This window comes from Peromyscus leucopus, chromosome 5 (genome assembly GCF_004664715.2).
Source record: "Peromyscus leucopus breed LL Stock chromosome 5, UCI_PerLeu_2.1, whole genome shotgun sequence".
NCBI classification, from domain to species: domain Eukaryota; kingdom Metazoa; phylum Chordata; class Mammalia; order Rodentia; family Cricetidae; genus Peromyscus; species Peromyscus leucopus.
This window is the reverse complement of record NC_051067.1, coordinates 8,276,909-8,289,193: the sequence shown is the minus strand read 5'-3', so window position 1 is coordinate 8,289,193 and position 12,285 is coordinate 8,276,909. Positions and strand designations below refer to the sequence as shown.

Genomic DNA, 12,285 nt, shown 5'->3' with positions numbered 1-12,285 from the left:
ATTACACATACAAGTTTACATGGCAAATGTAGCCCCTTTCTCCTTAGCGCATTCCCACTGCAGGATATCAGAACTCCTCATCTACTTTCTCCCCCCTCTTGCCCTGTTCAGTTCTACTTGATACTGTTTCCTGGCTCCACTGCTCCGATCTTCTGCCTTTAAAGATCTCTAACACTTGTCTTCCAGCTTTCAACCTGCCTGTGTTTCTCTTCCTGTTCTAGCTGATAACATTTGGTTCCTTAATTGCTTAGTTGTGCTAAATGGAGTCCTAGAACTTAGTGAATTTATTCTCATCACCAGCACCTTTGACATAGTCTTCCACTCGACTCTCAGTTATAACTCTTTCTTTAAGTTTCCTCAGAAGGATGAATGAAAGTTGTTCTCTGAGTTGTTGCATTTCTTTTCATCTAAACAAATTTAAATGTGTGTAAATTCGTGTGTGCATGTGTTGTAGGCATGACAGAGCATGAATGTGAAGTTCAGAGGACAACTTGATGGAACCCGCTCTTTCTCCTCTGTTTTTATGTGGCTTCTGGGGATGGGACTCAGATTGCCAAGCTTGCATACAAGGACCTTTAACCACTGAACCATCTCCTGACCTGAGTTATTGTATTTCTGAAATGTCAGTCCACTGCTTTTATTTGTTTGTTTGTTTGTTTGTTTTGAGACTGGGTCTCACTATGCTATCCCTAGCTGTTCTGGAACTCACAGAAATCCTCCTGCCTCTGTCTTCTGAGCACTGGGATTAAAGGTGTGTGCCACCACATCAAGCTATTGCTTTTATTTTTTGAAAAATAGTTTAACTGGGTATAAAATTCTTACCCTGGTGGCACATGACTTCAATCCCAGCACTCAGGAGGCAGAGGCAGGCAGATATCTGAGTTCGAGGACAGCCTGGTCTACATAGCGAGTTCCAGAACAGCCAGGGCTACACACAGAGAAACCCTGTCTGGCAAAACAAAAAGAACCCAACAAAACAATTTCTCCCCCCCCCCATGGTTGTTTTCAGTTCCATTTCCTAAAGTCTTTGTAAGTTTTGTCTGACTTCCAGTGCTGAATAGCGATATGTGGAGATTTGAAGTCAACAGATTTCTTCTCATCTTTATACGTGGAATTTCTGACTAAATGATAAAAGGATTTTTAAGACTCTAAGTTTATTAATTTTGCTAAGATGCGGAGACATGGTTGCATTCCTTTTTTTTGTTTGTTTGTTTTTTTAATACAGGGTTTCTTTGTGTAGCTCTGGCTGTCATGGAACTAGCTCTGTAGACCAGGCTGGCCTTAAACTCACAGAAATCTGCCTGCCTCTGCCTCCCCAGTTCTGGGTTTAAAGGGGTGTGCTACCACTGCCCAGCTGACATTGTTGCATTATTTATTATTATATTATTATTATATCATTTATTATTGTGTGTGCATGTGAACATGTGTGTGGAGAACAGAGAATAACTTTGTAGGATGGAGTTTCCCTTTACACCTCTACAAGGATTCTGGGGATGGAACTCCTAGGCTTGGGAGGCAAGAGCTATCTCCCCAGCCTCTCTCTGTTTCTTTTACAATTTTTTCCCTTTCAGTTCTGGAGATCAAACCCAGGCCTTCACACCAAGGACAGGTGTGTTCTATCCTGAGCTGCCCTGGCCCCTGGCCCTGTTTACAACTTTTTTTTTACTGTAGCAATTAAATTTATGTTAGTCTCATATATTTCTTTTCTATCCTTGAAGCTCATGTTGGTTTCTTTTTAACTTATTTATTTTATATTTATGGGTGCTTTTGCCTTCATGCATGTCTGTGCACCATGTGCATGGCTGGTACCCAAGGAGGTCAGAGGAGGACGTTGATCCCCTGGAACTGGCACTGCCATGTGGGTGCTGGGACTTGAACCCAGGTCCTCTGCAAGAGCAGCAGTGCTCTTAACTACTGAGCCACCTCTCCAGCTTGTTGATTTTATTTCACTGCTCATTTCCTTAGTCGCACTGGGTTGCTAGTGAGTCTGTTCTGCCACGAGCTTTTCTAGCATTGTTGGGTGAGATGATTCTAGAAGGTCTATACTCTTAGTAACTCTGGTCATTAGGTCCCGGTTAGAAGCTTGGTAAGCCATAGCTAGGGCTGTAAAAAGGCGTCTTTGAAAGAAGGGCCATGTTCCGTGCTCTCCGCAGATATGGTCCTCTGGGCATGCTCCTTCATTGCATTCCACCCTTGCAGCTCCCCCTTTCTCTGTTATCCACTCATCAAAACTCCTGTAGCAGCAGATCTGATAACTTGGACATGTATTGCTATGGACATTTTCATTGTGTAAGCTCTGAACTAGGTAGGTAATAGATTTCGGTCTGCAAAGTGGAAGGATGCTGTAGGATATTTTGTTTGTGTTCTGACAAATAAAACTTGCCCAGAGATCAGAGAAGCAGAACAGCAGTCACTAGAGACTTCTTATCTCTACAAATCCTCAGACCAAATGGGGGTGAGATCCTGTCTCCACCTCCCTAGTGCCGGGATTAAAGTTATACACCACCATGCATGGCTCTGTTTCTCTTTTAGACTGGTTTAATCTTGAGTAGCCCAGGATGGCCTTGAATTCCTGATCTTCCTGCTTCCTCCTCTCAAGTGTTGGGATTAAAGGTATGTGCCACCACTGCCTGTCTTCTGTGGTTAACTAGTGGCTAGAACTGCCCTCTGATCTCTAGGGAAGCTTTATTTGTCAGAACACAAACAAAATATTACACAACAGAAGGAGGCAGATGGGATCGTTTCTTTGCGGGAAATGTGGTGATAGACTGTGTACCCTAATAAAATCTGTCTGAAGATCAGAGGACAGAGCCAGCCACTGGATTAAACATAGAGGCCACGCAGTGGTGCACACACCTTTAATCCTAGCACCCAGGAGGCAGAGATCCGTCTGGATCTCTGTGAGTTCAAAACCACCCGGACTACATGAGATTGATTCAGTCTAGGAGAGAACAGAGCCAGGCAGTGGTGGTACACACCTTTAGTCCCAACACTTGGGAGTCACACACCTTTAATCCCAGCACTTGGGAGTCACACACCTTTAATCCCAGCACTTGGGAGTCACACACCTTTAATCCCAGCACTTGGGAGTCACACACCTTTAATCCCAGCACTTGAGATCTCATATCTCTGTTTGGGAAGCACACGCACCTTTAATCCCAGCACAAAGAAGGAAGTGATATGGCTGGGTGGAGAAAGGTATATAAGGCTGAGGAGACAGGAACTACAGGCTTTTTGTCTGAGAACCTTTCAGCTAAGGACTCAGAGGCTTTCAAACAGAGGATTCTTGGAGTTGGCGAGGTGAGGCATAGCTGTGCTTGTTTCTTTGTCTCTCTGATCTTCAGGAAAATTTTATTAGGGTACACAGTATATCACCACACACCAGGCTGTAGTGATCGCTTCAAACTGAAGTCACACAGATGACCGCGGCTAATCTTGGTGCGTCACAAAACAAAGAGAATAGACATGAATGTGTGAGAGAAAGATTTGTGGTGGGTGGGGCGGGAGGAGACAGAGGTGGGCAGGTAGGGGGTGAGTGTGAAGGGTGGGGCGGGAGGAGACAGAGGGGGGCAGGTGGGGTGAGTGTGGAGGGTGGGGTGGGAGGAGACAGGTGGGCAGGTGTGGAGGGTGGGCGAGAGGAGACAGAGGTGGGCAGGTGGGGTGAGTGTGGAGGGTGCGGCGGGAGGAGACAGAGGTGGGCAGGTGGGGGGTGAGTGTGGAGGGTGGGCAAGAGGAGACAGAGGTGGGCAGGTGGGGTGAGTGTGGAGGGTGGGGCGGGAGGAGACAGAGGTGGGCAGGTGGGGTGAGTGTGGAGGGTGGGCAAGAGGAGACAGAGGGGGGCAGGTGCTCTGCTTCTCAGAGAACCAGAGTTCAGTTCCCCATGTAGGCAGTGTACAACCACCTGTGATTCCAGCTTCAAGGTGTACATATGCACTCAAAAGCACATACATGTACACATTATTTAAAAACTAAATCTTAAAAACTAACAGAGAGGAGAGAGAGAGCGAGAGCGAGAGCGAGAGCGAGAGCGAGAGCGAGAGCGAGAGCGAGAGAGAGAGAGAGAGAGAGAGAGAGAGAGAGAGAGAGAGAGAGCGCGAGCGAGCGAGCTGAGCCTGGAGACCGTTTATGGAAGCACATACCTGTACTTCTAGCACTTAACAGTAAATTTGAGGTCAGCCTGGGCTACATGAGATCCTGTCTCAAAACCCAGGGGTGAGTTGGGGAGAGAAAGAGAAGGAAAAAGAGAATGGGGCCTCGGGTCAAATGACAGTTGAGTGGTGGTCAGAATTTGAGTCCAGAGTCCCAGGTTCAGAAGGCCAGGAGGCCCTGAGCCACCACATCTGTCCCTGAGGGCAGCCAGTCTTCTACTTCAGCTAATGCTGAATAAAGTCAGTCACTTTGACAGTAGAAATCCCACCCAGCATTGTTAACTCCGTGCTTGGATAATTAAACCAGACTTCCCTATGCTACTTGTACCTCCGTGGGACCTAGGGAGTCAGATTTGGAATGAGTAGGGGCAGGAGAGTACGCTTGTTTTGCTCTGGATAATTCTGTACATAGCTAACTGGACTTTTCCCTCCCCTTCCTTTTAAAATGTATTACCCAGACTGACAGTTCACAGGACCAGTCTGGTGTGTCCAGTGCAGGTAACCAGTGTGGTCGTGACTGCACTGGCTGGTGGCAGTGTCCACAGCCCTTCATCCTGTTTTCAGCTTCTGGATACTTTATGGTCCCCTCTAGAGTGGCCCTTTCAGGGATTAGTGTAAAGTAGGATTGTTATTTGCAATCGCCTTCATAAAAATATGAAAGGACGCAAAAAAGAAAAATGTTTTCCTCAGAATGGTGGCCTTCTGCGTGGTGTCTCTGCTTTCCCTGTGGTGTGAGTCCCAGCTGTCCACGTTGTTGGGTGGGGTCCTCGGTTTGTTTCCAGGCTTATCTTCTGTGGAAGCATACTGTCACCTCAGCTTGGTGGGGCTGTAGTCAGAGGCTCCCCAGCAGGCACATGGGGCTTTTCTTTCAGGCTGCTTGGCGGTGAAGGTAGACCTCACTGGCTGTCCCCTGAAGTGTGGGCTGGGACAGCTGTGAGCCTTTCTCCACAGTCTTGCAGCTGATGGCCAGAGCTGCCCATTCACTAAAAACAGAAGGAATGGTTAGGAGCAAATTGGCTCCCTTGATTTGGGGCAGGTAGACCCAGGGCACTGGGTTGAAGGGAAATTATTCCTGTGCAGTCCGGAGTCCTAGGACAATTAAGCAGTCCAGACAGGTCACTAGGTGACACTCATTTCCTGGTTTGTTTATTTGAGCCAGATTGTTTCTCCACCTAGCAGTCTGCTGCCCTGGTGCCCTGGCCTACAGAGAGCAGCCCTTCCCGTATGACTTCCGAGGCTTCCCCAGCGTCCCAGCGAGCCTGTCTGGTTGGGTGGCTCGGGGTCTCCCAGCTACAGAGTGCAGGGCGGGGCTGCTAATCTGTATTTGGTGTTTTGCAGGCCTTTGGCTTTATGTCCAGGGTTGCCCTACAAGCAGAGAAGATGAATCATCACCCAGAATGGTTCAACGTGTACAACAAGGTAGCTGGGCCTCTTTCTCTTGGGATCTCCTTCATTTGGGGATTGAAGGAGCCTCTTTATGAATGAGGTGGTGCTAAGGAAGTGTTCTCTTAGTCTCTCTCAGAAACCCAGAGTGTCGTTGTTAGCACAGTTCAGGGCTTTCCTGAGAGCAGAATTATAGTTCTTTGCCCTTAGGCTTGTCTTCCAACATTTATTCCAGAGGTTTAGATTTCCTGAGTTAACCTTGGGTATCAGCCACGAAGATAAAATGTTACTATGTTTTTGTGAGGGGTATTTGTTTGGAGGGATCTATTATTTAAGTCGGGGTCTTCTCTGTACCCCTATTTGGCCTGGAACTCACTATGAACACCATGCTGGTGAGAGATCTTCCTACCTCTGCCTCCCATTTTGTGGGATTACAGGCATGTGTTGCCATGGCCACCTCAATTACCTGAGACCTCACAGTTTTAATTTGAAAACAATTTATTAAAAGGAATGGTAGCAAATCAGATAGCATGGCCTTATGTCTCTTGCTGAAATAAATCTCAGAAACTGTCTCTTTGTGGTAAATGTTTATTAAAGAGTTGATCTCTAGATCATAGACCAAAAAGTTTTAAGGGGTGCAGTGAGAACAGCCACACCCTCGAGTGTCTCACCACTTGGGATATCTGTCTAGATTTCTTCAAGGGTTTGTAAATCCTCTCTGAGAAAAAGAACTTCACTGCTGTGATTTAAAAAGAAGCAATTCCTAATTGTCCAGTTCCAGGATGAACGCTCCTTCCCAGACACTTCCCTTGCTTTTTAATCTTGTTGAGTGATGCCCCCACCCATGTTTCCTCATTTGGTAGCCTGCTGCCTTTCTACCTCACTCAGGTACTGCCTGATAGGTCGGCTTGCCCTTCCTTAGTGGCCTGAACAGGGCTGGTGTAATTCAAGTTCTGGGAGTTAAAGTGGAGCTTTCATCTCTGTTCTTTCTTCCCAGGAAACAAGCTTCCCATGCTGGCAGCTGACCCCCCTTGTCCTCTGGGAGCCTTCCCTCCGGGTGGCTGTTACATGTGCAGGCCGCACCCCAAGCTCTCTGGGTTTGGGAAATGCAATCTTTTTTCCTAATGTAGCATTTTCTAAATCATCTACCTGCAATTCTCAAATATGAATGTTGAGAAATAGATTGATTTCCAAACCACCTAGGGTCTCTCCCACAGGTCTCTCTCAGATCTGAAAAGCTGCTTTTCCTTTCGCAGGTCCAGATAACTCTCACCTCACATGACTGTGGAGGCTTGAGCAAACGGGACGTGAAGCTGGCCCAGTTCATTGAAAATGCTGCTGCTTCTCTGTGATCTCTTTGAAAACGCACGTAAAGATCTGACACCTGGCTTGTCTGCAGTGTTTTTGAAGGCCATTTATGTGAATAAATTAAGTCATAAATTAGTTTGTTTTTACATATATACATTTTTGTATAGTTGGTGCTTAAATACAGAATGATTTGAACCTGAAGCCTGAGATATTTTTCATTACATCTAGTCAGACATATAATAAACACCTGAGTTAGTATTTGAAAATTGAAAGTGTGTGTGTGTGTGTGTGTGTGCATATAGCTGCTTATGGAGGCCAGAGGTGCAGGATCCCCTGGAGAGTGAGTCAGGCAGTTGTCAGCTGTCTGAGGTGGGTGCTGGAACTGTACTTAGGCCTCTGAAGAGCAGTGTGAGCTCTTGACTCTCGAGCCGTCTCTCCACCCTGGCCTGGCTTGTTACAGGAATTAAATTTCCAAAGAAATAGAACTTTTACATTTTTTTCTAAACAAGGTCTCACTGTATAGCCAGGCTGGATTTGGATTTTCTATATAGTCCAGACTGGCCTGGGGGAAAAAAAACCTGGAATTTTGTTTTCAGATTTATTTATTCTATGTATATGATTTTTTTTGTTTGTTTTGTTTTTTTGAGACAGGGTTTCTTTGTATCCTTGGCTGCTATGGAACTTACTCTGTAGACTAGGCTGGACTTGAACTCAGAGATCCTCCTGCCTTTGCCTCCCTAGTGCTGGGATTAAAGGCGTGCGCCACCACTGTCCTGGCTTTGTATGTTTTATTTGCACATGTGTCTGTGCACAGTATTCATGCCTGGTACCTGTGGAGGTCAGAAGAGGGTGTCCAATCCCTTGTAACTGGACTTACGGATGTTTGTGAGCTGTTATGCTGGGAATTGAATCTGGGTCTTCTGCAAGAAGAGAAAGTGCTCTTAACCTCTGAGCCATCTCTCCAGCCCCCAGATGGCATTCTTAAAGGCCATATTGGGGAGAGCAGGACTTTGTAACAGTGCCGGAGAACAGTAGGAAGGGATTCCCCACTGTGAAGATGTGTTCTTAGAGTAATTCTCACAAAGCTAGAGCTGTTTTGGGTTTAGCTGCTTTACTACTTGAATAGTTAATTTTATTACAAAAGTTACAAAAATTGGATGACTTATCTTAGTTATGTTTACTTTCTGGACTAGGGGTTGAAGGAGAGGACAAGTGTCTTGTCCATGGCTCCAGTAAGATGTGGCAATTCAAGGACTTCCTGTCATTGCGATCCCCCCCACCCCCCCACCCCCGTCCATTATTGGGCTTTAATGAATTGAGAAAGAACTAAGAGCCATATCTTTTCACAGTTTGTGTGTTGTCACCGGTGAACTGAGTGCCTGACTTAGTCTCTACTGAAGATCATCTCTGTAAGGACCTCACCCCACAGGCCTGAAGAGCAATCCTGTTCGGAACAGAAACCCTTACTGCCCCACCCAGGCCACTGCTACAACATGAGGAATCTGTGTGGTCACATGATAAGGTCCAAGCTCCCCCAAACCAATTCCTGGCCGGTTCAGTTAGCCGTGCCTTAGTTCCTTTCTCACTGTGAACAAATGTCCTAAAGAAAGCGGCTTAAAGGAGGAGGAGGAAGGTTTAACCTCTGAGGCTCTCCATTATCGGCTACAGTCCATCAAGGCGGGAAAAGGTGGCCGCAGGTATGTGAACTGGTCACTTTGCATCCGTAGTCAGGAGCCTATGGGATGGTGCTTAGGTGGGCCCCCTCTTCTCAGTTAGCCCCCACAAACACACCCAGAGGTGTGTCTCCTGGTCAACCTGACACAGCATACTACTGCCCCATTTTATTTTAAATTAATTTTAGCGTGATATACAATGTAGCAATTAGTGTTTGCTAGTTTTTGTTTGTATTTTCAAGACAGGATATCCTGTATCTCCGGCTCACCTCCTTATCTCTTTAAAAAATTTATTTTTAATTTGTGTGTATGTGCCTGCATGAGTTTATGTGTGCCATGTGTACCCAAAGAGGCAGGAGGGTATTGGATCCTCTTAACTGGAGTTATAGGTGGCTGTGAGCCACCCAACATGGATTCTGGGAATCAAACCTAGGTTTTCTTCAAGAATAGTAAGTACTCTTAAAGCCTGAGCCAAAAAAAAAAAAAACAAAAAAAACAAAACAAACAAAAAAAAAAGCCTGAGCCATCTCTCTAGTCTCCAAAGGAATGGTTTTCTCATGGCATCTTCATACATATTATACTTGGTAGGAACATGGAATTTAGGGTAACCTAAGTCTGTGTTCCTGGGTCGTGGTCATGCAAAATGGCTCCATAATAAATGACCTCAGATTTCCTTTAGAAGGTGAGATCAATGTCTGCTTGTTTTTGCATTGACAAAGGTTATAGTTAAGAAGTAAAAAGAAGCCCGCAGCGGTGGCGCACGCCTTTAATCCCAGCACTCGGGAGGCAGAGCCAGGCGGATCTCTGTGAGTTTGAGGTCAGTCTGGTCTACAGAGTGAGTTCCAGGACAGGCACCAAAACTACACAGAGAAACCCTGTCTTGAAAAACCGAAAAAAAAAAAAAAAAAAAAAAAAAAAAAAAAAAAAGACGAGAGAAAGAAGATGGAGGACTAAGAGGAGGAGCCTGTGAGACTCATGACTGGAGGGTATGGTAAAGAAGGTCTAATAGCACACTGTGGGGGGGAGACAGGGGGGGAAGACATGAGGGGAGACACGGGGGCAGGGGAGTCACGGGGGGGGGAGACATGGGAGGGACACGGGGGACATGGGAAACGGGGGGGGGACATGGGAGGGGGACACGGACGCATACATGGACCACGACACATAAGCATGGTCTTAAAACCTACAGAGGCACACAAAGACCATTGTGAGACATATATGCAAACCAGAAATTAAATATTAGGAGCCAAGAGAAAAAACACTAACGGGTGAAGTTTTCAGATCCTTTTGGCTCTAGCTCAGTGGTTCTCAACCTTCCTAATGTAGAGTTCCTCACGTTGTGGTGACCCCCAACCATAAAATTATTTTTGTTGCTACTTCATAACTGTATTTTGCTACTATTATGAATCATAATGTAAATATCTGATATGCAGAACAGTCTTAGGCAACTCCTATACAAGGGTTGCTCTGGGATGTCTTTCTGTATGCTGTGAATATATGTTGTTCCCATTGGTTAATAAATAAGCTGCTTTGGCCTATGGCAAGGCAGCTTAGAGGCAGGCAGGAAATCCAAGGATAAAGACAGGAAAGAGAAAAGCGGAGTCCAGGGAGACGCCAACACCACCAGGAGAAGCAAAATGTGAAAATACTGGTAAGCCACAGCCACATGGCAACTTATAGATTAATAGAAATGGGTCAAGTTATAAGAGCTAGCTAGCAAGAAGCCTGACCTGTAGGCCAGGCAGTTTGTAAATAATGTAAGCCTCTGTGTGTTTACTTAGGGTCAAGCAGCTGTGGGAGGCAGGTGGGAGAGGTTCATCCCGACTGCCGGGCTGAGCAGGACGGGAAAAAACTTATGGCTACAAAGGGTCATTGGACCCCAAAGGGGTCGTAACCCACAGGTTGAGATCACTGCTCTAGATGATTCCACATGGTGCTGTGTGGGTAAGGAGAGAGTGGAAGCCATGGTTTCAACAAAGCTTTAGTGTTCCTGGGTTTGTGGTGTATGGTGCAGGGAGGTTATAAGTCCTTGGACCCTGCACTCCATCTTGGCTTTCCCGGTTCTTCAGATCTGGTGTATGTAAGAACATCACTTCACTTGCAGTTACCAAATACTTTTTAAAGCTTTTCTTTTTTTCCTTTGCTGTTTTAATCCACAGGTAATTGGAGCTAGGCATGGTACACACCTGTAGTCCCAGCACACCGTGCTGAGGAGGAGGGGCTGTATGTAGGATAGGAGTTCAAGGTCATTCTCTGCTACATATGAAGTTTTGGAACAGCATGGGCTATATCAGACTGTGTCAGAAAACCAATTTAAAAAATGTATATGAGACACAGTGTGATGTTCTAGTGCATGTATATACTGTGCATTGACCAACTCGGGGTCAATCGCAAACATTTATCATCGTGGGATCGGATTTGAAGTCCTCTCCTTTATTTTTATTGTATGACACAATATTGATTATAACCACCAGGACTTATTTCTTCTACTGTGCAGGGTAGAGATGCTATTATTTCTCAATTCAGTGTTTTAGTTGCTTATGTGAGTATTTTTCCCACCAGCAATGGACACGGACACGTGTGTTAGAATACTAAGGACTAGCCGGGGTAGAGTGCTTGCCCAGCACACAAGGTTGTAGGTTCCACCCCAGCACTGCAGACAATAGAAAAGAAAGAATATTAGGGACAGTAGAGATGGTGGGGTGGTGACCCCATTTCCTTGTAGCTCAAGAACTTGTGTTTTCAGGAAATGGACTAACCCAGTGACTAAACATTTAACATTACACACACTCCAGATCTCTGTCTTGCCTTGTGAGAATCAAGCCAAAGCAGGGCAAGGACGAAGATATTACAACAGAACTAAATCCCTGTAGCTCTCATACGTAAAACACCTCTAGGTCTTGGGTGTAGTTGGAAGCCCCACAGACCCGTGTTTCTCCATCCCACCTGGCCCGGCAGCCCCAAAGCCACTTACAAAATAATCACTCAGAAGCTTAGTGTTAATTGCAAATTCTATGGCCTGTGACCCAGGCTTCTCGCTGGCTAGCTCTTCCAACTTAACCCATTCCTGCTGCTCCATATGTGGCCATGTGGCCATGGCGTTACGGGTCTGTTGGCATCTTGTTGCTCCCTGGATGGCAGTTTGGCATCTCTCCTTACTCTCCTCTTACTCTCTCCCTTGGATGTTCTTGCCTGGCTCCATCCTGCCCTGCCATAGGCCAATGCAGCTTTATTTATCAACCAATCAGAGTAACACATATTCACAGCATACAGAAAGACATCCCACAACACTTGGGCTCATTTTTCACACTCTGAGTTTCCACATTGTTCATGACTATCCTCTGAGCCAAGCAACCAGCATCTTTGGGAGTTCAGCTGTTGCTGGCATGCAAGATCATCCCAGCTGGACTTGTTGACTGTTGACATCTCCCATAGGAGGAGGGATGGGAGGCTCACAGGAGCCTCACCTGAGCGTCCAGCCACTCCATACCACATGTTGCATGCAGTTCTGCCATGATTGCTTATGGCCTCAGGGCAGGGCTAGAGTATATGGGCTGGTGAGGGTTGGGGGAGGGTGCCTTCATTTATGCATCTCTGGGAAAGCAATGATTCCTGCTGGGTAAAGACTTCCCAGTGTGGCCTTAGGTGGGGAACTCCCTGTATGTAACCCCTTATCTATGCTCTGTAAGTAAGCCCAATAAACTGATTCCCTGGGAAAGAAATTGGACACAATACTCTCTGGATTTGTCCTTGGGACCTTAGACATTGTTCAC

The 12,285-nt window shown here is 46.1% G+C and overlaps 1 protein-coding gene across 1 annotated transcript in view; it reads left to right on the top strand.

Moving 5' to 3' along the window:
• The window catches only part of Pcbd2 (pterin-4 alpha-carbinolamine dehydratase 2), a 49,740-nt gene extending 42,700 nt beyond the window's left edge, over window positions 1–7,040 (top strand). The window contains exons 3-4 of the mRNA XM_028863419.2: window positions 5,487–5,567; window positions 6,788–7,040. Coding sequence (XP_028719252.2) covers window positions 5,487–5,567; window positions 6,788–6,883 — 177 coding nt within the window. The 3' untranslated portion in view covers window positions 6,884–7,040. The remainder of the gene's footprint in view (window positions 1–5,486; window positions 5,568–6,787) is intronic.
• Window positions 7,041–12,285: the final 5,245 nt, after the last annotated feature.